At 36.9% G+C, this 24,555-nt stretch overlaps 1 protein-coding gene across 1 annotated transcript in view; it reads right to left on the bottom strand.

Moving 5' to 3' along the window:
• HEATR5A (HEAT repeat containing 5A) overlaps positions 1-19,211 on the bottom strand; it is a 111,437-nt gene extending 92,226 nt beyond the window's left edge. The window contains exons 1-8 of the mRNA XM_065402944.1: positions 19,086-19,211; positions 17,336-17,547; positions 13,787-13,895; positions 13,071-13,220; positions 11,242-11,413; positions 7,567-7,727; positions 2,444-2,699; positions 1,208-1,363 (exon numbers count right to left, since the gene is read on the bottom strand). Of these exons, the coding sequence (XP_065259016.1) occupies positions 1,208-1,363; positions 2,444-2,699; positions 7,567-7,727; positions 11,242-11,413; positions 13,071-13,220; positions 13,787-13,895; positions 17,336-17,547; positions 19,086-19,211 (1,342 nt within the window). The remainder of the gene's footprint in view (positions 1-1,207; positions 1,364-2,443; positions 2,700-7,566; positions 7,728-11,241; positions 11,414-13,070; positions 13,221-13,786; positions 13,896-17,335; positions 17,548-19,085) is intronic.
• Between the last annotated feature and the right edge of the window lie 5,344 nt (positions 19,212-24,555).

Here is a 24,555-nt window from a genome sequence, read left to right as displayed (position 1 = left end):
CTGATACTCAGAGTACAGATAAAAAGTACATTGTGTAACAGTACAGGCAGGAGGTGGTGCAGAGATGTTTGGGTGATAGTCTTTGAAAGGCTTTATACAAGCAGCACATTTTAGGATAAAAATAACCAACTTTTCACGTTTTTTCTTATCTGATGCATGAAGAGAGAGGGAGTTTAAGCAAAGAGGAGGAAAATGGGAAAAGGTTACAAAAGGGACTGGTCAGGAGGGAGGGTCACAAACAGCACAGGAGGAAATGAGAGCAAAGCTGAGATGGAGTTATGCAGAGGCTTGAAGGTGATGATGAGCTTGATGAGCTTGAACTTCACAGAGAAAAAGTCTCTTCAGCAAGGATCTGAAGAACGTAACTGCAATCAGAGCAGCCACACAGCTAGATGATATTAGTAGCAGTGTTCTGAACAGACTGAATGGGTCAAGATGATAAGCTGGCACAGCAGAAAGGAGGTTGCAGTGGTCAATGGGGGAGAGAACCAAAGGCTTCAGAAGGAGAAATTGATAGATTTTAGAGATCCAGTGTATGAAGCACCAATAATTTTCAAGAGCCTGAATGCAACAGAAGTTACACATTTAAAAAAGGAGTGCATTTCTGATATAGAATCACAGAATCATAGAAATGTAGGGATGGAAGGGAGGTCCTCAAGTCCAGCCCCCTGAGCTGATGCAGGACCAAATAAACCTAGACTATCATTGACAGGGAGTTGTCCAACCTGTTCTTAAAACCTCCAGTGATGCGGAGTCAATAACCTCCCTTGGAAGCATGTTCCAGAGCTTAACTACTCTTAGTTACAAATATCTAACCTAAATCTCCCTTGTTCCAGATTAAGCCCATTACTTCTTGTCCTATCTTCAGTGGAGATGGAGAACAATTGATCACTGTTCTCTCTATAACAGCCCTTAATGTATTTGAAGACATATCAGGTCCCCTCTCAGGTCTTCTTTTCTCAAGACTAAACACGTCAACTTTTTTCAACCTTTCCTATAGGTCAGGTTTTCCTAACCATCTATCATTTTTGTTGCTCTCTACTGGACTCTCTCCAATTTGTTCATATATTTCCTATGTGTTATATCTTCTCTGTGTTCCTATCTTTCCATACGTTAGCCTGAATATTCTGCAAAAATAAGAACACACTGTTGCAATTAAATTTGCAAAAAAATCTCAAGGAACATATTTTGCAGACAAATCCATTACCTGTACTGGAATCTTGTAGCAATGGTGCAGCAGTCGTGCCTAAACCATGTATGAGACTTCCAAGTTCGTGTAATGCACACTCAAGAACATGTTGGCTTGCTGTTACATCTGTTGTACCAATCCGAGTTTCCAAGTTACCGTCACTCATTACAACATCTGGTAACACATTAAAAACTGTGAAATCATTGCACATTAAAATAAAATAATAATAAAATACAAAGAGACAGAATAAAGGAATGCAATGATATGGTAGCTACATTAGAAATATTCTTCTATCATTAATTGTCTCACATAAGATTTAGGATTTTCAATGGGACTTAGTTGAGACTTTCCATACCTCAATCAAGTTGCCACAGAAAAGGATATTATTTAGTTCAAGGGTAAGTAGCGGGTGGGTGGGAAGAGTAGAAAACAATCATAAAACAAAAAACACCACATTGTCAATTTAGCAGGTGACAATGAATGGTAGCAACCAAGAACCATTCTATTTTCAACTAAACCCATGGGATTGGAACGGGCCATATTTTGACATGGGATGGGTGCCAGGTTTGATTACCTTCATTATATGGCACTTTAAAAAAAGTAAGAGATGTGCAAGACAGCTAAGCCTATAAGGCAGCAAAGCTAGGAGCACATACACAGCAAAATTTAGAGTTAGTCAACTAAATTTTATTTTAGGACACTACAGATTTAACCAGCAGTAAAATATAGGACTATACACCAGTTGAGAATTGGCACAGCAAAGGCATGCTCTAGTCCCCTCACCACAACCCCAATGCTATAGAAGTAGTTGGCATAGGAGCCAGGCACAGACGTTACGCCATCTAAAATCTCCCTTACGCCCAGGGAATTTGCAGATGGCTAGTTGGGCCAGGATCTGTCATTTTGCACCACCTGAGTAGTATGAAATAGCTGGAGCAGGGAAAGAGAATCTGGCCCCATTTGTATCAATTACAGTTTAAATTTATTTGATCTATTCTGTTATCTGTGTTTTACTGTTAAAAATCATTCTGCTATGTGACAAATGTAAGAAGCTTTTTTTATTTTATATCAATAAAACTACCTGAAAAAACAAAACAAACAAAAACCGTTTCTCTACATTATTATGGTAATAAACCAGAAGTAGAAGTTCTATTTCTGCAGAATCTTTAGGATTAGTGTAGGCAAACAATCATTTTAGCACTGGTTTAAAAAGCCAACCTCCCCCACAAACAGATAATCTTGTTATTCCCATACCCACAACTTTCTTCAGCTTCCAGATGGCTTGACAAATCTCTTTGGCAGCTGCAATTTGGGCTTTTTCTCCAAGAAGACCTCCTACTGTAGCTCGAAGGATAAATGAAATACAACGGCGACAGCAGATAGCATCCATCTGAGTCTGAATAGCTTTAGGGTGAGACTGAGACACTAGATCTAAAATATGGGAAAGTAAGGCAGAGAAATTCCTTTCAAGCCACTGTCCTCCTAATGTGGAGACAAATACCACATATGCCTGAAAAAGATTTGAAGAAAGTAATATTTAGAATAAAGTCATCTGGAAAATTACCATTTACATTTACAGATCCATGTAAATGCTTAATATCACCCCGCACTATATGTTGGCTTGCTGTTACGTCTGTAAGCACATTCTCTACAGAAACCATATTTAATCTCCTTTATAGGACAATTTTGTGTATGTTCTCAGTTTTAATTTAGTTGGAAGTTCTTTTGCCTTTCTGATGTAGGTTATTTTATCTGTCAATTTAGGCAATAGTGTTTAAAAATTACTTTCAATTAACACTGTACCAGGAGCACTGAGTCTGGTCTAACTGCAAGTTAATTCAAGATGCTTGTCTATTTTATTTCATTTCAGTGTGTGAGAAGTGCCAGTTTACCCTGAACAGGCACTTGTTATGTAAAACATTGTGTTTGACCTCCCTGAACAACAGCTTCCAGCTATTTAACATTCTGCACATGGAGCCCAAATTTAATGTATGAATGCATTTTAAGAACCACAGTGTTACAAAACTATAACCCATATCCCTAAGAGAATTTTGTTTCTGCTGGCCTAGATTTAGGGAATATTTGCAACCACCAGGCACAGCTCTTCATTTTAATGAATTTTAGTTTTTTGTCTTGCAACAGAGGACCCATACAAAGGCTACAGATGTCGCAAACAACCAAAAGAAAGAATGCAGAGCTACTTTACAAATCTAATCACCACAAGATTATTTATCTTGCTGCATAATATAGTTCTTTACAAATGCTTAACAAGTGTATGTTTTATATGCACATATTTGCCATCACCATGAAAAGCGAGCACATAAAAATGTGAGTATATCTGAATGAAATTCAACAACAAGAGTTTGCAATTAACAGTGTTCACTATAAAAATAGCAATAACCCATGCATATTTTGCCTCATGTCTGATTATAACAACTTCCTTTCTATGCTGTAATTTGTTAAGTACTATAGTTTGTCAGTATGCAGGTTTCCCATCATTTTACCTGAGGATGCAGAGAAGGAAAACCCTAACTAAAAAGAGTATATTAGTTTGTACTTCTATATTGCTTTTCTTCCTCCAATCTAAAAGCACTTGGCAGATATTAATTAAGCCTCACAACACACCATTGTATTATCTCCATTTTACAGATGGGAAAAATGAGGAATAGGGCAGCTAAATGAACTTGTCCAAGGTCTCATAGTAAAACAATGGCAGATGAAATCAATTTCATCAGTATGTTTGCAAAATCAAACACCAACTACAGAAACATGGTTAACCAGAATAAATTAAGATAAAGGGAGCAATTAACTGTCTGTATTATTATAACAACTGGACTATTTGAGGAAAGATGGGGCAAATGGGATGAATTGAAAACAATTTCTACATTTACTGTAACAACCTACTTCCACTTATATCTGCTATATTTCCTTTCCTTTTGAATGTAAAAAAATGCAGAGTCAACAATTTTATTTTCATAAATTGTGAGTATGTATATCAATAATACCGCTAGGATTAGAACACATCTCCCTATTCCTAATTCTACATACTAACCACTAAACCATAGACCTTTTAATTCTAAATATGAGATAATTTATCATCACAATTTTAAATTGTTTCAATATCTACTGTACAGCAGTTATAGTAAGTATGGGCATCAATTCTTAAAGTTTTTTTGGTAATGGGGATTAAACAGAATCATTCAGATGTGCATGTTCAAGAGAATTTCTTTGAATGCTCAGGATGTGGAACTTATATGAGTTATAACCCTCTAAGTAACCACAAAACACAAATGTTTTCTTAAATCTATGTTGGATGTGAAGTCTCAATTGTTAAAGTTCTTTTTACATTTAAAAAGAGCAATTTAAAATCTTCAGGGTTATATTTTTAAACAAAGGACACAAAGATCCATATGCAAAACATGCTCACACAAGTGTCTACATTCTGTTTGCACATAAAAATACAAGTCTGGGCTTGCAAAAATTTGCACACAAACTTATTGGTATAATTTTGGGCACAAATTTAGAGGGTTATTTAATGCTACTGAAATATGTCTCTTGAAATTTGGGTGTCAGGAGAAAAAAATACTACCTGTGTTTAATAAACATCTGCACCATGCATTTATAACATCAGTTCTCAACTTCAAGCTCTTTCAGGCAGGAACTGTCTTATTTTATGTTTGTACAGCACTGAGTATTACGGGGCCCTGATCCCAATTTGATACTAGTGTTATTGTAGTACAAATACTAAAGACTAGGGACTTTGTACTGAATATACGTAATGTCTAGGACTTTGGCCACACAACTCGATTTGTAGTAAGTGCTGCACAGCCAATCAAAAATATATTCCTTGAGGCATTCAAAAGCACTTTGTTTAGTAAAACAAAACAGTCACATTTAAATGTAAAGACGAATTTTCCTCAATTTTAGAAAGGCAAGGCAAATATTGTAAATGGCTTCAATCCATATGCCAGATGTCTAAAAAACATGAAAGTCAAACGAAACCACTTAAAAGTTTTTCACGGGTATTAGTATAGATTAAGTTAGATATGGGGATAGACTTTAAGGGAAGGATAAAAAAACAATAGTGTAGTGGGAATGCCACAACTTAAGGAAAGTTTTCACTGGACTGTGGCAAAAATATAATATATATTTTATGACAACAAGAACAGCAGAACAGATATGGGAACTGTAGGATTAAGATAACATGGAGTGGCAGTGTGGTAATAAGATGACTGACAATTTCCTAAATTATTGTTGACAAATATATAAACACACATTGCAGCACTGTCAGACAATAACTTTAATAGCCCTCAAAATTCATCTCAAGGTATTCCAACCTCTCCTCAATCTGTAAATTATATATGATGAACTCAACTCACTGAGCAAACATATTGTGTTGAATTTGTAAGGAGGTCTGTATTTATCAAGAACATTTACTAGGCAAGTCAAAGTACAGTTTACTGTGTGTACACAAAAAACTGCTATGTGCTCTAAAAATACTAAATATTCTTGAATACAAAACATTTTCCAGTATTTTAAGAGTTATTTCTGAAGTGCTCCAATTTTCAATAGTTTATAATCTATACTTTTATTATTACACATTGTAAAATGCAAGTATTCTACAACTTTGTAATTTATGAACACTTTTACACAGAATTACTTAGGTTTTATCTTCACAAAGATATTGTACAGCTTTAACTATACTAGTCTGTGAGTAGACCAGACCTTAGTCTTGATTCACTACTTTCACATTTTAAAAAAAAGTGTGCTAGACTTTAAATTTAAAAGCTTTTTCAAGAATTACTTTTAACATGGTGCGCCTTATGCTCTGGCCCCTGAATCTTCTATTTACCATCAGAAGCACCATCCCTCTTGCTCATGTCTCTGTAAATCATCCCGGAGCCATGTAACAAAAACAGTAAATAGGGATCAACTTCTCCCTGAATTCTACTCCCCTCCCCCCTTATTTCTCACGAGTTTAAGGGTTATCAAAGATCCCGTAATTTCCAAGGATCTCCTCTTAACTGATATGCTCCAAGGATGATGTGTGAGATGTGTGTGCAGGTATTAAATCCACAACCCAACTCCACAACCTGGCCATCAAAATACAACAACGTATAGCTTATTAACCCCTTTCTATGACCCTCAGACAAGAGATTTGACAGAGGAAGTACAGCTGCCAATGTTTTGAACTGTGTCCCCCATAGTGGAGGTGACACAAGATTAAAAAGGTCCTGACTTTGAGTTGATGGGAGTAGAAAACGGACTCATCTATCCAAGGCCCTCCCTTCAGAAGGGTAGGAGGCTTGGAAAGAGTGTAGTCTTTCAGATTCCTCAGGACATTCTTAGCAGCAGTTAGTGGGAATAACTGATTGAATATTGACTGAAAAATGAAAACAGTAACAGGGAAAGCAACAGGTGACTAACCTTGACATTTCTGACAAAGCTCTACCTATCTTTTCCCAGGCACGCATCACTAAAGTGCTAAGATCAGGTAATTATGACCACACTGTTCATAACAGGCAAATGACTGCACCAGTAAGAAAGCGCCAATAACCTCTTATTGAAGGGAATGGGAGTATTGCTTGATTAAGGACCACTAAATATAGCTGTGTGAAAATAATTCTGTTTATGATACACAAGAAATAGAATAGAATCCAGCTCACGTCCTCTGAGCAGCGCTAGGTCTGCAGGGCTAGAAGTAGTAGAAAAGTAAAATCTTATTTTTGTTACTATAGCAAACAGCAATGACCCTGTTTACCTACAACGATCAGATGTAATGAATAAGATGCTGCCTTTCTTACAATCACTTCTCAGAGCAGAACCACTTTTTCAACTTGAGTATGAGCCAAATTAATAGAGAAAGCAAGAGAACATTTTGAATGTTCTCTAATACTAGCACTATGAGAATGCATATTTCACTATACATCAGGAGACAGATTCCAATTTAAAATTCTTAAAAATAATAAAAAAAAGCCACAAGAACATAAAATAATGTATTCCTCAAATTTTAAATGTAAAAATTATACTTGGAGGAAAGGACTCCAAAACACTCAGTAAGTTATATTAGTTGTAGCTTTAACACATACAAATTTACTCCTAACAATTTCCAAAAATAGTAAATAGAAAGTTATATTTGGAATTCAACTAAAATACAGAGATCCCTTAGGAGATGAGTCATCAACATTCATGTAATTTTTGTTGTGTACTATTAATTTCAGTATAATTCAAGATATGGATCATACTATGGTACACTAAAATCTTATTTCATACTTATTGTCACAAACAGTAAATAAGTACACAAAACAACAAAACTAACAGCTTTTTAAAAATATGCACAGCAATATTAGAAAAATAAAATATAATATAATGCAAACCTGAGTAACTCCAACTCTAATATCTCTGCTGACTGAACTGATTCCTTTCAGTATATCACCACTGGCTCGGAGAAATCCAGAACTCCCACGCAGAAAGCCTGTTCCTAGTAGTTCCATGGCTTCATCCAGAGAAATTTTGCGAACATTTTGCCGGGCTGACGCTAAGCATAAATGTATTTTTTTAAAAATAAATAAATAAATAAAAATAAAACCTCTGTAAAGGGAAGTTTCAACTTCTTTGCATCTTTAAAAAAATTGTGATGAATACCAATTAATCTTTCCCAAATACATTAGTAAATCCAAATATTGAAAGCAAAATTTCATAACAGAACCAGAATCAAAGCTCTGCGGATTCAGAGTCCTTTTGATGAATATGATCTAGAAATACATGGAAGTACTGCCATCCTAAATCCAGAACTGCTTCAAGATAAACATTTTGCTGCTCAATTTTTCTGAAAATAGCACAGTAGAAACCACTTGTTCTTAAATATTAATCAAATCAAGATGTTAACATTTTAGTGCATCAGGGTCTGCAAACAACAAAATCACCTTACCTTAAATTTGTCACTACAGATCACTACTGATGGTGGGAATTATTAAATACCTTCATATTCTGTGTCTGATTTTATTAAAGATACACTTTGAGGCATACACGCAAAACACAAGTCAGATAGGACTTCAAAGAGCAGGGCCTTAGGAAGCATACATCTGAATCACTGTTTCCTTTGCTCTGCTGACGCACCTAGCCCACTGGTGCTCACCGCCATGTGGCAACACGTATCAAAGCAACAAGGCTAATAATCCAAGTGTTGGCTGATCTGGGGTTGAGTGGGGTGGGTTTCTATGAAGGCTTACAGTACATATGGGGGGGATTGGTCCTGCTTTGAGCAGGGGGTTGGACTAGATGACCTCCTGAGGTCCCTTCCAATCCTGATATTCTATGATTCTAGGCGGTTCCACGCTGCAAGAGCGGCCATCTAACATCTCTCCTACAACTTTTCTTCCATTAGAATTCTCATATTCATTCAAAAGAAAAATTTAATGCTAAAAGTGAAACAGCAGGCCTCCTGAGAGAGAGAGAGAGATGAACTGTGGGATTTAATTTCATGACAAAACAGATGGTAAGGCCAAGAGCACAAAAATTCATTTTCTCTCTCTCATATACTTGATAAGAATTTTAGGGCATTAAGTGTCTTAAGCTAATATTAAACTGAAAAATGAAAACACTAACAGGGAAGGGAATAGGTGACTAACCCTGACATTTCTGACAAAGATCTACCTATCTTTCTCAGGCACCCATCGCTAAAGTGCTAAGATTAGGTAGTTATGACCACACTGTCCATAAGGGGTAAAGAAGAAAATAAGGCAAATAGACATTATCTGTAGAATGAGTACATTACAAAAGACATTAATTTTTTTGAAACTGAAAAAAATATGGTAGTTTTCTTTAACTTAGTTGTTCTCTTTAACATGATATTTAGCAGTCAAATAATCCATAAATAAGCTTGTTGAGAAGGGAGAGTGAATATATAAAAACACCCAGTTCCAAAATACTGAAAGCTTCTAATTTAGTCTTAATTAAAATCAAGTTCTCTCATAATTTCCCTGGCTACTCTCCTACCCTAACTCATGACACTTAAGGCCTTTTGTGAAGTCAAGAGTGTAGGTCAGAGTGTGGGCTCATGTATTCAGCTCTCTATCCTGTTACATTCAGTGAGTATAGGATCAATTTAAATATTTCATTCTTCTAACATAACACATTATCAACAATCAAAAAAACAACAACATGATGGATGCAAAGGCAAACACAGAACACCATGAAGAACTGAATGAGGATCTATTACAATTACCTCTTGAACTGATGGGACTGATGATTAGTTTGCTTGTATACTAATACCAGCTATGAATTTTATCACCTTTTCCTCATAGACCTTCCATCTGGAAAGATTTTGAGGATTTAAATGTGAATTTGTTGGAATAAACTGATAAAGCTTTAACTGTGCGGATGCTTTATTATAGGAATATTACTTAACATTGTATGTGGCTCAGTGATCAGATTACAGAATCCTACATTTGGAATCTGGGTTGAAAACACTGAAGCCACTGATACTGCCTCTTAAGTGAACTAATTCAACAATCAGCTTGTACCATACTCCGTTGAAACAGATACATGCTCCCTAAAAAATTTCACGTTCCATTTATATCATCTCTATTTAAAATTCCTCAAAAGTCAAGAAAACGTTTTTTGTTTTAGGAAAACTTTAATTCAATTATTGTTACATATAATTTAATGGGCTGGGCAACAATGAAAACCATAATGACTTGCTTTAGCTTACATACTATGGACACGGTCCCCAATAAGAGTGCTCCTCAGCTGCACTGCCATATCTGACTGGTAAAACTGAAGTTCTGGGGGGAGAGGGAGGAGAAAGAGGGAAGACATCTGTGATCCCTAGCCCTTCCTCAGAGGGCAAGAGGTTCTCCGCATGAACACAGCTGGGAGTTCTGTGTGACTAAGACTCAGTCAACTACACAGTTGGGACTATGTTTGATTTCAGGTGGCATGGCTAGCTGAAAAGGAAAAGATACAGCAACAAGCCATTCTAGGCAATGTTGTGCCCTGGCAAACCAATGAAAAAAAATCAATCCCATGTTAAACACTACACAGAGGAGCAGTAACTCTCTAGAACTTCTACCATTCAAGAAGCAAAAAAGGTTGAACATGCAGTTGTTGCCACTTGTCACTGTCAGTGCAGCTTGTATATAAGGAACATGCTACCAATGAGTTTGAAGGACAGGCACTCTGAGTTGATGTCCTCAAAATCTTTGGGGTTATATAACCAGTCTTCCCCACAGATCCTGGGGCTTTGTGCCCTTACAAAGCCACATTCCACCTTCACGTAGCTGAAAATCCCTTCACACTCTGAGGAGTAGATATGCCTATGGAACTAAATACCGTATATACTCGTTCATTAGCCCATTAGTTTATAAGCCGATCCCCCAAGATGGTTAGGTAAAAATAGCAAAAACTATATGACCCTTTCATAAGCCGACCCTATATTTCAGGGGTTGGCAAACTTTGGCTCCCGGCCCGTCAGGGTAAGCTGCTGGTGGGTCAGGACGTTTTGTTTACTTGGAGCGTCTGCAGGCACGGAGCTCCTCAGCTCCCAGTGTCTGCAGTTTGACATTCCCATCTAACGGCGTGCCACTTCCCGCAGCTCCCATTGGCTGGGAACGGTGAACTGCAGTCACAGGGAGCTGAGGGGCTCCATGCCTGCAGATGCTCCAGGTAAACAAAACAACAATGTATTAGATATTCCATAGAGTTTAAAATCACCAAAATTTGGTGTAGACCGTTTATAAGCCGACCCCCGCTCTTTGATGCGTCACTTTTTTACCAAAAATATTCGGCTTATGAACGAGTATATACAGTAGTATTTCCAAGTAAATTTTCCCCCAAATGTGGGGTTTTTTTAACACAAAGGTAGATGATCCAACTAAAAACACAGGGCTACATCACCATTATAAAATGCTGTAAAATTCAGCAAAAAAGAGTGGTATGAATAGTTTGTTTAAACAAAGTATCTGGTGTTTGCATTTTATGGATTATATATGACTTTTAGAACTAAGATAGGTTTGCTAAATTCTTACTGAAAAACAAAACATATGCTTTACCTGTTGCCTGTTTACATGTCACAGCTCTAGCCAACACTGTGCCTAAAAGCTTTGAAACTGCTATCCGCACATCGTAATTGGAACCATCAAATGATTTAAAACATAGGGTTGCAACGCTATCCAGACCTGTGCTCCACATAAAAACTGCCTCCTTCTGAAGTTCAAGAAGACACTAGACAGAAAGGGATGGAGGGGGGGAGAGAAAAATATATTGACCATAAATATTCTGATATTGTGTAAAAGCATTTAGGCATTTGATACAATTTTTAGCTTGCAAGATAATACATAGAAGATAAGAGGATTTCATAAAAATACGTACAGTCCTTGACATCAAAGAGATCTGACTATTTACTGCCAGGACAATGTCTGAACAGATAATGCAAGTAATCTAAACTTACTCATTGTTCTGGGTGTAACAGTTTGTGTGAGACATATGATAACATCTTAAATCACATTTGGAAGTAATAACCTTACCTTGCATAACTTTAGGGTTACCATATTTCAGCAAGCAAAAAAGAGGACGGGAGGAGCCCCGCCCTAGCCCCGCCCCTGTCCTGCCCTAGCCCCGCCCCTCCCACTTCCCGCCCCCCTCAGAACCCCCAACCCTCCCCCCCGCTCCTTGTCCCCTGACTGCCCCCTCCTGGGACCCCTGCCCCTAACTGCCCCCAAGGACTCCACCCCCTACCTAAGCCTCCCTGCCTCTTGTCCCCTGACTGCCCCCTCCTGAGACCCTACCCCCATCCTAATTGGCCCCCTAGGACCCTACCCCCTACCTGTACCCTGACTGCTCCAACCCTTATCCACACCCCCACCCCCAGACAGACCCCTGGGACTCCCACGCCCCATCCAACCACTCCCCACCCCCTGACAGCCCCCCCCAGAACTCCCGACCCATCTAAACCCCTCTGCTCCCTGTCCCATTGACTGCTCCGATCCCTCTCCCCACTCCTGCCCCCTGACAGCCCCTCCCAGAACTCCCAACCCCCCCCTCGCTCCTTGTCCCCTGACTGCCCCCTCCTAAGACCCCCCCTAACTGCCCCCCAGGACCCTACCCCCTACCTGTACCCTGACTGCCCAAAACCTTATCCACACCCTCCCCCAGAAAGCCCCCCCCGAACTCCCGACCCCCCCCCGTCTCTTGACTGCCCCATCCAAAACCTCCCTGCCCCTTCTCCGACCCCCTGGCCCCCTTGTTGTTGGCCTTCGCCTAATGTCTCTGTGAACTTGCTCAGGAACGGCCTGAGCCGTTCATCCCGGCAGGCTGGCTGGCAGGGGAGGAGGAGCGGGGGAGGAGCTCCAGACTGCCGGAGGCGATCTGCGAATGCAGGGAGGGAGGGAGTGATCTCAGCTGCAGGGAAAGCGGAGGAGGGGCTCTCTCTGGCTGTCGGAGCCTCATGTAAGTGGCACCATCCGGCCGGCTGCCCTGTTAGCCGCTCTGCATGGGGGGGGGGGGGGAGGGGAAGGAGAAGTCCGGACATTTACAAATTCCCCCCAGACGCTATTTTTAGCTCAAAAATCCGGACATGTCCGGGGAATCCGGACGAATGGTAACCCTACATAACTTCAGACACATAGAAAACAAAATTAGGTGCCAATATTGTTGCTAGGTGCTAAAATTCCAGAGTTATTTTTTGGGGGGCATTTTTTTGTTTGCTAGAAACACAATTTTAGAATAGATTTACATTTTACCAATTAAAAATTATGCATATTATAAGCAAACCTTTTCTGTGTTTTTAGGCAGCAAAATTAATTTTTCTTTATCATCTATTTAAACAGATATATTTAGGAAGATTAATTACTAAAAACAGTTAGTTAATGGGCCACTTTACCTTAGCAGCAGCACAGCGAACTGCCATAGAGCGATCTGTTAAGCATGATCGAGCAGCTTTGTAAATATCTCTGTGACATGGGGTAGCAGCAGCTCCTAAGCCATTCAGTATATTTTGCAAACTAAGCATGATCTCATAACGACCTTGAGACTGATAAAACAAAAAGAAGAAAATGTAAATATTATTTTTCAACACTAACAACCCTAAAAAAGAAAATACAGATTATTTAAACATGTTTGCAATATATTGGTACTTTTATTTTTAGAGCTCTATTCATGTTAAGGTGAATTAAAGCAGGTAATTTGTTCTACACCTTTGTAACCAAAAGAAAAGAACTATTCTTCTAAATTCTACTGGAAAGGATTAACATACATATTAAAATTCAAGATAGTTTTATAAAGTGAGCTTTGGAATAAAAAGCGTAATTGAGTAGCTGTTTTACGATTGATACAAAACTGTATTTTATCAAGATCATTCATGAAGGGGACTGTCAATAATTGTGATTCATCCTTCTCAATTGATATATTACAGTTAAATTCTCTAACAATTCTTTTGGATTTGCAGATGGTGCTTCTATATGGCATTATGATCTACAGCAACTTCATGATTTATTTATACCAGTCACCTTGTCCCATTCATTGTTCTTCACACTACTAAGAGTAAACACAATCTATTAATTTTACCTGCAAACATATTTTAAACTTGTGGTTCCTTACCTCTGCATTCTTCATTGCTTTAAGCACATTTCCTACAGTATCAGTAAAGCTGTTTCCCAAGATTCTCCCCAGTTTTTTGTACAAATATCCCAAGCATACCACTGCAGCACTAAAACAAAGCAGATCCAAACTTGTTAAGATGAATGCAACAACAGAGGAGAGGCTGAAGGACTGAAGTAATCAGCTGATCTATTTCAATTTTTTTTTAAATTCAAGTCTAAAAGTTGGGTGTTACAACTTCCCAGAAATGTCCTGTAATACATATGAATTACTGAAATACATCAGAGAGAAAAAATGAGTCTTTGAAAAGTGTGGCACACACTTGCACCAAAGGTATTAAATATGTAAGTACCAGAATTCAAAGTACTAAACTACTCCAGTATTTGATGAGGGAACAGAAAGAAACAAATGAAAATATGAACACACTACCCCTTCCAAAACAAAAAACAAAACACACACACACACACACACACTCCAAAATTAGTTTATTTCAGGGTTAAATAAGTAATAAGTGGACTTGATATACTGTCTTCTTTCAAGCACTCCAGTTAGCAAAAGCAAAAATTGTTAAGCACTGAATATTCATATACAGTATTAAAAAAATATAAGTAGTGGGTTTTTCCTTACAATGATTTCTTAATTAAAACTTTTTTGGGGTATTGACTGATTTATAATTAATTAGTCAAATAATTTTGATGAATATCAACAAAATTAATCAAACAATATATTTTACACATTTGTCTTGCTATTCAACCAGCCCTACTGAATATGTATTAATATTGCACATTCTCCAAAAATCCATTCAACTAATATTATACTTCCATTAAATTGGGAAACACAAAGTTCAGCAATATGGGAGTTAAAACATTCTCAGAATAACTCATTTAAACTAAGATTAACAGTCATTCCCTAATGACAAAAATACAGTAAGAAAAATTCCCATTTCTCATCTTTGTTTCTTCAAAGGCCACTTCATTATTGCTTGATTAACTTATTAGAGCAATTTACAGACTGACAGATTAGATTTAAATTTTGTCCATGATTTGGCTGGGCATAAAAAGTACAGTGGTAATGTCGTCCTGTATGAATGCTTGTTTGATGGATGCAAGAACCTACTCTAACGTCAAGAAACACCAAACCTATACCCTTCAAATTTTAATTGTAGGGAGGAAGTTAACAAAAATTTCACTAAGAACTAAGTCTTAATATAATGGCCCCATTTGCAATCTTTACTCACACAAGTAATTTTACTACCCTATCACTCACATAAATACAAGTTATGTGAATAGGCCCCTAGGAATCAAAAGTTTCTAGCAATGTGTTGCCTACTAATTCACTGCTATTAGCAGAATTTCTCAATGGAATATATTCAGTAAAAATACTAGCTCCTCTTGTGCACAAATGCAACAACCCAGAAGAGTCATGAGTAAAGAATATATGAAGCTCCTTTGCCTGCCTCCAGGGTAGGGCTGCTTCCCTCCCCTAATTGCAGGCATTTCTTTTCTATATTTGATGCTCTTAAGTCCAGACAGTACCAACTTCTCATGACAATCTTATTGTGAAAATCTTTCTTAAACTGTTACATTGCAAGCAATAATAAAAAGCTGTAACCTTCCAAATAAACCTGTACATTTACAGTATATAATCTATAATATTTAGAATGCTTAATAGGTATTTTCTTAAGCATTCTGTGCTGGTTTTTGTCCCTTTAACATTCCCCACTCCCTTTTGTCCCATTGAACTTCCCCTTCATTTCAGTATCTTTTAAGACTTTCCTCTCAAATTCCTCCCCAAAATTTGTACTTGGAGATGTCATCTAAAAAGCCACGTTCAATACACTTAAAATTGCACCGCAATTCTAGCCGCAAGAAAAGAGCACCTAAAGCATCTGTGACAATTAATTGAGCAGCACAACATTGCCAATCATCTTTTTTTGTAAGTAAGTGTGAAGTGCTAAAAAAAAACACACCACACACCTTCACATACAGCCATTACTAAATAAAGTGAGAATTTTCAATGGAGCCTAAGGCAGTTAGGCACTCAGCTCCCATTGAAATTCAAGTGGAACTGGGCACCCAACTACCTTAGGCCCCTTTGAAAATGCTAACCTAAAACTGTCACATTCCAAATCAGTCAACTGTGTATACTTAAACAAAACAATGAAATGCATTTTAAGATGAATATATTATTTTTGTCTTAAATGAAACACCTATGTAATGGGGTTCATAGTGAATTAACATATTACCACCAACTGCTAATGATAAAGAGAGATGCTAACTGGAGACTACCATACCATTTCATTAAGATACAAGATGCAGTCTCTCTCAATGAACACCCCTGGATTGTCCAAGGAAACCACTATAGAGCTTTTAAGGAAAGGTGTTTCTAAGGTCAGAAGCTCAAAGGCTTCGGTCCTTGTTACATAGGTTAGCTCAGGAGTAGCCACAATATATGTGGAATATACCTATGGCCTGATGACTATGGACCCTGTGGAGCTTAAAAGTTCTACAGAGGACTTAATCATATAACTAGTAAAGTTGCACAACAGGTCATCTCAATTAAGTAGATTCTACAGTAGTAGAGTATCCTCACAGGGGTTAATGCATTTTAAATTCACACCTTCAGTTAATTCAGATTAACTTTCCTGAGCATCCCCACATAGATATGCCCCAGGGTGTTTTCTTTAAGGGTATGTCTACACAGCAATAAGATATCTGTGGCTGGCGTGTGCCAATCATCTTGGGCTCGCGGGGCTCAGGCTGAGAGGCGGTTTCATTGCTGTGTAGACTTCTGGGCTTGGGCCAGAGTCCAGGCTCTATGACCCTGCGAGGTAGGAGGGTCCCAGAGCTCCAGCTCCAGCAGAAGCCTGGAAGTCTACACAGCAATGAAACAGCCTTGCAGCCCAAGTCAGCTGGCACAGGCTATTCACAGGCGTCTAGTTGCTGTGTAGACATACCCTAAGTGGCTACAGTTAACTTAGAACTCTTGTTCCTTGTTACACCTATTAAGATTCAATGTAGACAAGCACAATGTTATTGGCTGTTAGGTTGTCCAATTGCCTAGCTTAGTTTGTTACCTCTGAGGTTCCTAACAATGCTCTCTCTATTTGCCTAACCTAAATATTCTGAAATCATGTTTATGAGAACAGCAAGAAGCTTCTTCTGAAAAAAGGGGAAAAAAGGGAGATATTTCAAGTTGACTGTGCCTTCATGGTCTATTTCTATGGTGAAATATTGATCTGCTGTATGTAGAAGGTAGAGCTGAGATTTTTATCCAAAAATTGCAAAGATAGAAATCACATTGAAGTGGCACATCAAAAGTTACAAAATAACTAAGTCATTCACCATTCCATCCTAAAGGAAGCATATGAAACATCAAAAATAAAATTGCTATGCTTCTGATATGCAGGAGTGTAATTTGAATTAGCTTTCAATGTTCATGTTAGTTTAGTCTTTATTTTTAATGCTCAGAAGTCTTTGAAGGTTAGCAAGATGTGATATAAAAAGACAGTTATTCTTATTACTAGTTTGGGGGGGGGGTTTTACTTACAGTTTTGTGGGTAGATAACTTGGTGAATCATCTTTGCTCCGAATTAGTTCATTGCATTTGTCAACTGTCTGGTAAACAGAGAAAGTGTCTCCAATACTATAAAGTATAGCTAGGTTCTTGGCTATGAGCCTTCGGGTAGGAGGGCCTGGTGAACCATTTAACAAAGATATTAGTTGTTCAGCCAGTTTCTTCTGTTTTTCCCTTACATCAGCCTGGAAATAAAGTTAGTAACCAGTTAAATTAAAGCATGATTATCTTTAACTTCTCCCCAGATTGCTTTGTTTCAGCTAGTTTGACATTCTCAATGTATAAAGTCAATTTTTTTCCTGGGCTTTTCCACTAAATGGAAGACAGTCTGAAATATGTGAGCCAGTTATAGATTCTTACATCTACACTTTTCTCTAGTATTATTCCCAGGAATATTTTCAACAGCATCAGAGCAGCTGTATCCTTCTGACACAAAACTGTAATTTCTTCTTATTGGTTGTGTGTCATTCACCATCTCTCTTTAAAAAGATAAGATAATGCATAAGAGAACACACAAACAGTGCACCTTTGCAGAAAAACAACTATTGAAAATGTACACTGGGAAAAAAACATTAGAGTAATTAAAAATATCAGAATTTAATGAAAATATTTTCCTCTATTAGACTACAGTGTTGAGGTTAAAGGAAATCTCAGTTTGTATATTTTCTCTTTTAAAGAGTGAGAAATTGTAATTGGCAACTGTCAAAACACTTTACAATTTTCCAACATAGTTACCCCAGTTCCTAAGTGACTACTATCTAGATCAATTTACTAGTAAGCTAGATCAGCGAAGTATATACCCTTTGGCTTTGGAGCCACATGCCGCATTTGGGACCCAGCACAAAGTTCTCAGGTATCCTATGTTTCTGTCAGAGATCTTTGTGTTTAGCCTAATCTTAGGCAGAGCAAACAAAGTATATATCATATGGGCATTCCCATCTCAGCTAAAACACACAAGACAATACTGAGCCAAGTAGCCAGAGTTGGCAGGATCCCTCCCCAACTCTTCTATCATTCAATAAGAAAAGGGGAACCACAGAGGAAATGTGTTAGATGGAGCTCCAGAGAGCCACAAAATAATTATGCCATGATGTGCTGACATTCTGATGCAAGGACATGAAGCAACAATCATATCACCACATTGTGGTTATTTCTCCAACTACTTTTATTGATGAAGAGGCTCTCCAGCTCAAGGATTACCACCATTGATCTACTGCCTAAACAGTAGCAATAGTAGTGTTTATTCTATCACATGGCCACTAAACAGACTTTTAACTCAACTTTTTTTCTGTGTATGTACAGGAGATAAAACAGAAAAGCAGCAGCTCTCACACTGTTTTGATTTAAAAAAAAAAAAAAAAACACTACAGATATACAGAAATACAAAGAATACAAAAAGGCTGTTCATTTAAACCTATAAGGCTGTCTAAAAAATTATTCAGCAAACCTGTAAAATATGAAATCTTGTGAAATATTTTTTTCACCAGATTCAAAGAGTTGTTTTACTAGAAGAGGACATAAATTCTCAGCAATTTTTTAAAAAGTTGTGTTTGCTTGAAATTCAGTAAGAACATTATGTAGAAGATCTAAAATATTATCATCATCCAAGTATATCTTTAAAATTAACCCTAGCTATAAAACACCTAGTATAAGGAGTAAGGAATATGGAGAAAAATAGTTCTCTCTAAGGAATGTTATTTCTTTCCAATTATATTATACTTACCCTGCTAGTCACTGGTAAAAGTTTTTCCAAAAATCTCAACCATTCAAAAATGAACTCTGCCTTCTGAAATTCACCAAGCTGGTTATATGCCTCTTCATTAAGCAGTAAACTGTGAGCCAACTCCATTCCTTGAAATCTCTCTCCTCAACGACTACAGATTAAGACACCCAGAGCTGTAGCTAATCAGGGTTCTCCTCATCAATCTCGAGTGACTGAATCAGAAGACTGAACTCCTAAAAAAGAGAAATCATACCACATTTCAATCTTAGCTTACTGATATCAACACTAATTTTCAGAGTAAAAGAGTAACCAATGCACATGGATACACACATTATTAAATATTTTATTTGGCTGCACTTGGTGATATTTATGCTCATGGAAGTAAGAGACTGATAGTACTAATATAACATGCTGATTAAAGCCAGATATAGTACAAAATACGCCAGGTAAGCTTGCTCACAAAGCTATCAGTTCACCTACAACTATATTTTGAAATTCCGGTACCTTGTTGAGCATCTACTGAAAAAATGATGCCCAATGGTGACAAATTTTGTAATCTATAGTAAAGTTCACTGATCAGGCACTAAAAATCATGGGATAAAAACAGAGATTAAAAGTCATGTTAATTTATGCCCTATATGGATATAAACCCCATTTCACATACAGGCCTAGTGCATTACTCTGTTAATATATCTATCCACAATATATAGGGACTTAATTTTATTCTTAAAGAAACGTCAGAGATGTGTTTTTTTTAATTCCTGTTAATTAATATGACAATTTATTTTTACAAGTTAATTAATAAGAAATAAATTCAATACAAATTGCATCCAGATTCTTTGCTGCACCAGTCCTTCAAAAAACTATATTTTGGGTCTAACACCCCCCCCCCCCAAACATAATTAAAAACAAATTTAATAAAAACCAATTCTAAATATATACTTGTTATCCTACAGGAATGTCACATAGGTTTTATAAGCAAAAATATATGATTTAGTAAGGAATTTTGTATCTATAACATACAAAAATATTCTTTGAGCAAGTGTCATATCTTAAACTCCAAAACAAATGATCCTTTCCAGAGGTCATTAAGACTGCTGAACATGCATTTTTTTCTATGCAGCAGCAATACTGTATTGTAAAATGATATATCAAGTAGCAAATCGGTAGCACAAAGCAGTGCTAAATAATTTAGTGCTCAGCTTGTCATATGCACAGTGGCAGGTTATCTTTATTACCCTCAACACATTCTGCACACCTCTTACTCCCGAAGGAAATTAGTCATATATCATTTATTATAATGAACTATCATTTGAAATATACCTGAAATACCAGGCACCTTGACAATGCACTACACTAGAAATTGACAGCCAAAAGAAATATTTAAGTGGCTAATTATATATATAAATTGCTTATTTACATGTACTTTCACAGCTTGCTAGCATTCTTACTCTGTAAGTAGAGTATTCATACTAGTTAATTTTATCCACTTTACATTTTTCTCTAACCTACATGAGCTAGAGGATTAAACTTTTCATTCCATATTTGGGCAAAGTTTCTTCTTTGTTACAGTGTGGAAATACTACACACAGTCTTTGCACAATCTCCTTAATGCTCATCCAATGCATGTTTCTAGCTAAGCTTTTCTAAATCATCTACTACAGTCAATTCCAAGTCATCTTAAAAGATGATTACAAGCTGCAGTTTTTTGCTAACCAAAAGGATCTCAAATTCAAATTTCTAGCATCGTTTGCTTTGCAAAATCTGGCATCCCAAAATGGTCAAAGAAGAACCCCACGTATAAAAAAGTTGTAAAAATACAAAAAAAAAAAAAAAAAAAATTAAGCTAAAGGGTAGCTTATTTTCATATATTAAACAATATATTAATAAAATCTATTTTGAAAAAAAAATCTCTTCAAAGGAATAAAAAAGTAGATTCTTCTATCTGGGACTTCTTATCAAATGCAGCATTACTCTGCAATGGAAATCCAGTCTCTCCCCCTTCGAGTCAGCTTGGATGAAGGATATCAAGAACCATACTACTCAGCAATAAAATATGAAACCCAGTGCATATGAAGATCAAGAAATACTGCCCTACTTATGGAACACAAAGACAAAAACCTAACTTCAGAAGTTCCGACTATTACTTCTGGTTTCCATCTCAGGGCACCTACCAAAAATCACAATACTGAACAGCTCCTGCACAAAACATTCAAATCGTCTATGTACTATTTCTTTGTATTCCACCTAAAATTTAATAAATTTCACTACAGTAGTTTATGACAATCTCTTTTCTCTGTTTATGTTATATTCAACTTTTAAATTGTTTTTAAACAAAAAATAAATAAATAAATAAAAAGGTGTTGGGGGGGGAGGGGAGGAGAACCACAGCTAAAGTAATATCCTGGCTAGGATTCTAGAAGGATACACTCTTTGATTTCTTCATGGGACTTGCAAAAATAAACCTATACACAAGAAATATGCATCTACATATAAAAAGTATTACAAATTCATGATTGTTTCAAAATCTTCAAACTGGTTTAATGTGCTAATGATAAACGGAAAGAGGAACTGAAGTATGAATCAACAAAGAGGGTAACTAACAAAGATGACTCAGGGATTTCTGAAGCATCTGTGAACAATATCGTGGGCTCTGAGACAAAAGATCAGGATGAGTGGATCTTTCCAGACTCCTGCTCTCCCAAGGATAATTCTAATACTGGAATGAATGAATGAATGCTGTTTTAAAGCCAATAGGGTGGGAGACTTTTCACATTTTTCAGTCACCAATGTATTCCTTTCGTAATCAAAACTTCCGACACAATACATCCTGCAAGCCTTCCAAGACTTTTTTTTGGGCTGAATATCAGCAGGTTCCCGTCAGCTTAGTGTATCTACGACACCCTTCCTACAGACACCTCTAGTGTGCCCGCTACAATCCACCCACTTATTCTGAACCTTTACAGCCTCTGGCAACTCCACGAACATGAAAAAGAAATCAGAAGAGAGTACCAATCTACAGCTTTCCAATCAAGGAGAATAGTGAGGAAATGTAATGTCTACTGCAACATGCTGGTGCTAGAGTCAGAAAGGAGCATGGATACAAAAATCATGGATGGAGCAATGACAGTCCACTGTGGGATGTCAACATATGGTGTAAGGAAGAGGTGGATCCTAATATTATTAATTATTTTTAGTGTAGTCATGCTCAAAAGTGCTAGCCACTTTCCAAATGTAGGAAGAAACACCTCAACCCCATAGAGTGTACAATATAAGGATACAAGTGTGTTTCCATATATGACACAGGTATAATTTTATGGCATTTCCTTAAGGTTGGGGGAATATCAAGGTTGTGATTTTTCTCAACCTCTAATTTAAAAATTCTGGAAAAAACCCACTGAGAAAAGAAAAATAAAATCTTCATTAAATGAAACAAGCTGCATATTATGCAATTCACTTTGAAAGCATATTTATTCTTCAAACAAAAAAGGCACATGCAGGCCAAAGGAAAAAAGCTGGTTATTCTGTAAATAAAGACACAATAACTGAGTCCCCAAAACTAGTTAGGTCTACTGTCCTCTTGTATTTGCTCCTAAATAACCATCTACATTTACCAACTTAGGGCCTGGGCTTGCAACTGGATCCATGCAGACAGCTCTTCAACTCCTCAAGTCAATGGGTTCCTGAAGTTATTTTAAAGAACATTTTTAAAAACATCATTTTTCAGGATATTTATTTCAGGATACGCTATTTGAAAGTTGTGGTATCCTAAACAAGAATCTTTAGTAGTTAGTTAAAAAATAAATAAATAATAAATCAAGTCAGCAGGAGATCCAATCAGAAAATGGTGCTGAAAAAAAAACAAAAAACAAAAAACTCACAAAATATATCTTCCAAACAGCTCTAGATCACAGTGTCATTCTAAATACGCTCTTTCTACCATGAGCTGTCAAGTTCATTTTATAGTTATAACATCCTTGCAGAATCATGAAGATTTACTAATCAAGGCAGAAAATATACCCACCCACCATTCATTACCATAGCAAAGATATTAATGGAAAGATATTTTTCTTGTCAACATGGCAAGTAGAATTTTGCAAGGCTGAGTCAGAATATATTCCCAAAAGAAAAGTTCCTAGTGAATGGGCACCAGATTTATAAATTCCACAATAATTTCAATGTGCAGAGTTTACAGCATCAAAACACACACACACACACACTCAACAATAATTCAGTTTCCAAAACCTGACATCAGTAAAGTGAAATACATAACTTGTTATATAAAAAGAAAAAAGAACTGGTAAACTGGGGTCAGAGACATTTGGAGAAGTTACCTTTAGCAACTGACTCCTAAACAAGAACATCAGAATATTATTCATTCCAGGGTTTGACTAAGCCACAGATAAGGTAAAATTCAAGACAGGACAGATAATGAGTCTCAGCTTTGGACTTCCATCTGTGGTGGCAAACCCACTTGTGCTTTAAAAACACACCCATGCTGAAAAAAAAAAACAACACTCCAGATCTACCACTGATTACTGTCTTCCTCCAGATGTGACTGTGTAACAAGGATAGCTGACATTAATGAACTGCAATTTTCAATTACTAAGCAACAATGGCAATTTTATGATTTTTTTCACAGATGTGTTTCATTTGTTTTGAGCAGAAAAAATAAAAACTATCCCTACCAATCTCCCATACTCAAATATTGAGATTTTAATCATGGCCCACTATTCCAAGAGTGATCACTGATTAATAATGGGAACTAGTAGACAGTGATTATTTTACAATATTTACAAATTTCCTTTCAGACCTGCAGGTTTTCTATTTATGAATAAAAAAAACATTTTATCACTCATTGCTGCCTTTCTCTGCGATGCTGACAGTAATGACTCTTGCTATTCAAGTAAGATTTGGGTGCCTAGACACTAGATTCAAATAAAGATCTAGTAAATCATTATCAACTGCCTCTCCTTAGTAGTGAAAATTCAAAGCAAAGTGTAAGAGCTGCAGTTACTTACTCATAATAAATATTACCCTACACATTATTTTCAGACAAATAATATTGAACATTAAGTTCTGAAACATTTATGCAATAAATTTGGTATAAAAATAAATATTCAACCAATAAACTGATGAAATCTCCCCTACACACCTACCCTACATTCCAGCCATAATGAAAAATGGATGCTAACCTGAAACTAATCATATACTCTGTAAGCTAGACAATCAAAATCAACCTAGGCAGGCTACCAAAACACAACCAACCCTCAACAATCCTCCAAAATCAAAACGCCACTCAAATTATCTAATAGCAAGTATCTGTTCATCAGTGCAAGGTACTGGGGAAGTCCAAAGTAGCAATATTTTAACTAGTTTGCAGTAACATTTTTCTTCTTAAAGCTTTGGGTTCTCTAACATTAATCTAAGAAATGTAACCAATATATTGGGTCTTCCGACCTCAGGCGTT

The sequence above is a fragment of the Emys orbicularis genome, chromosome 4 (assembly GCF_028017835.1).
Source record: "Emys orbicularis isolate rEmyOrb1 chromosome 4, rEmyOrb1.hap1, whole genome shotgun sequence".
In the NCBI taxonomy this organism is placed as follows: Eukaryota; Metazoa; Chordata; order Testudines; family Emydidae; genus Emys; species Emys orbicularis.
Note: the sequence above shows the minus strand (reverse complement) of the source record. Positions and strands in the feature narration are given on the sequence as shown.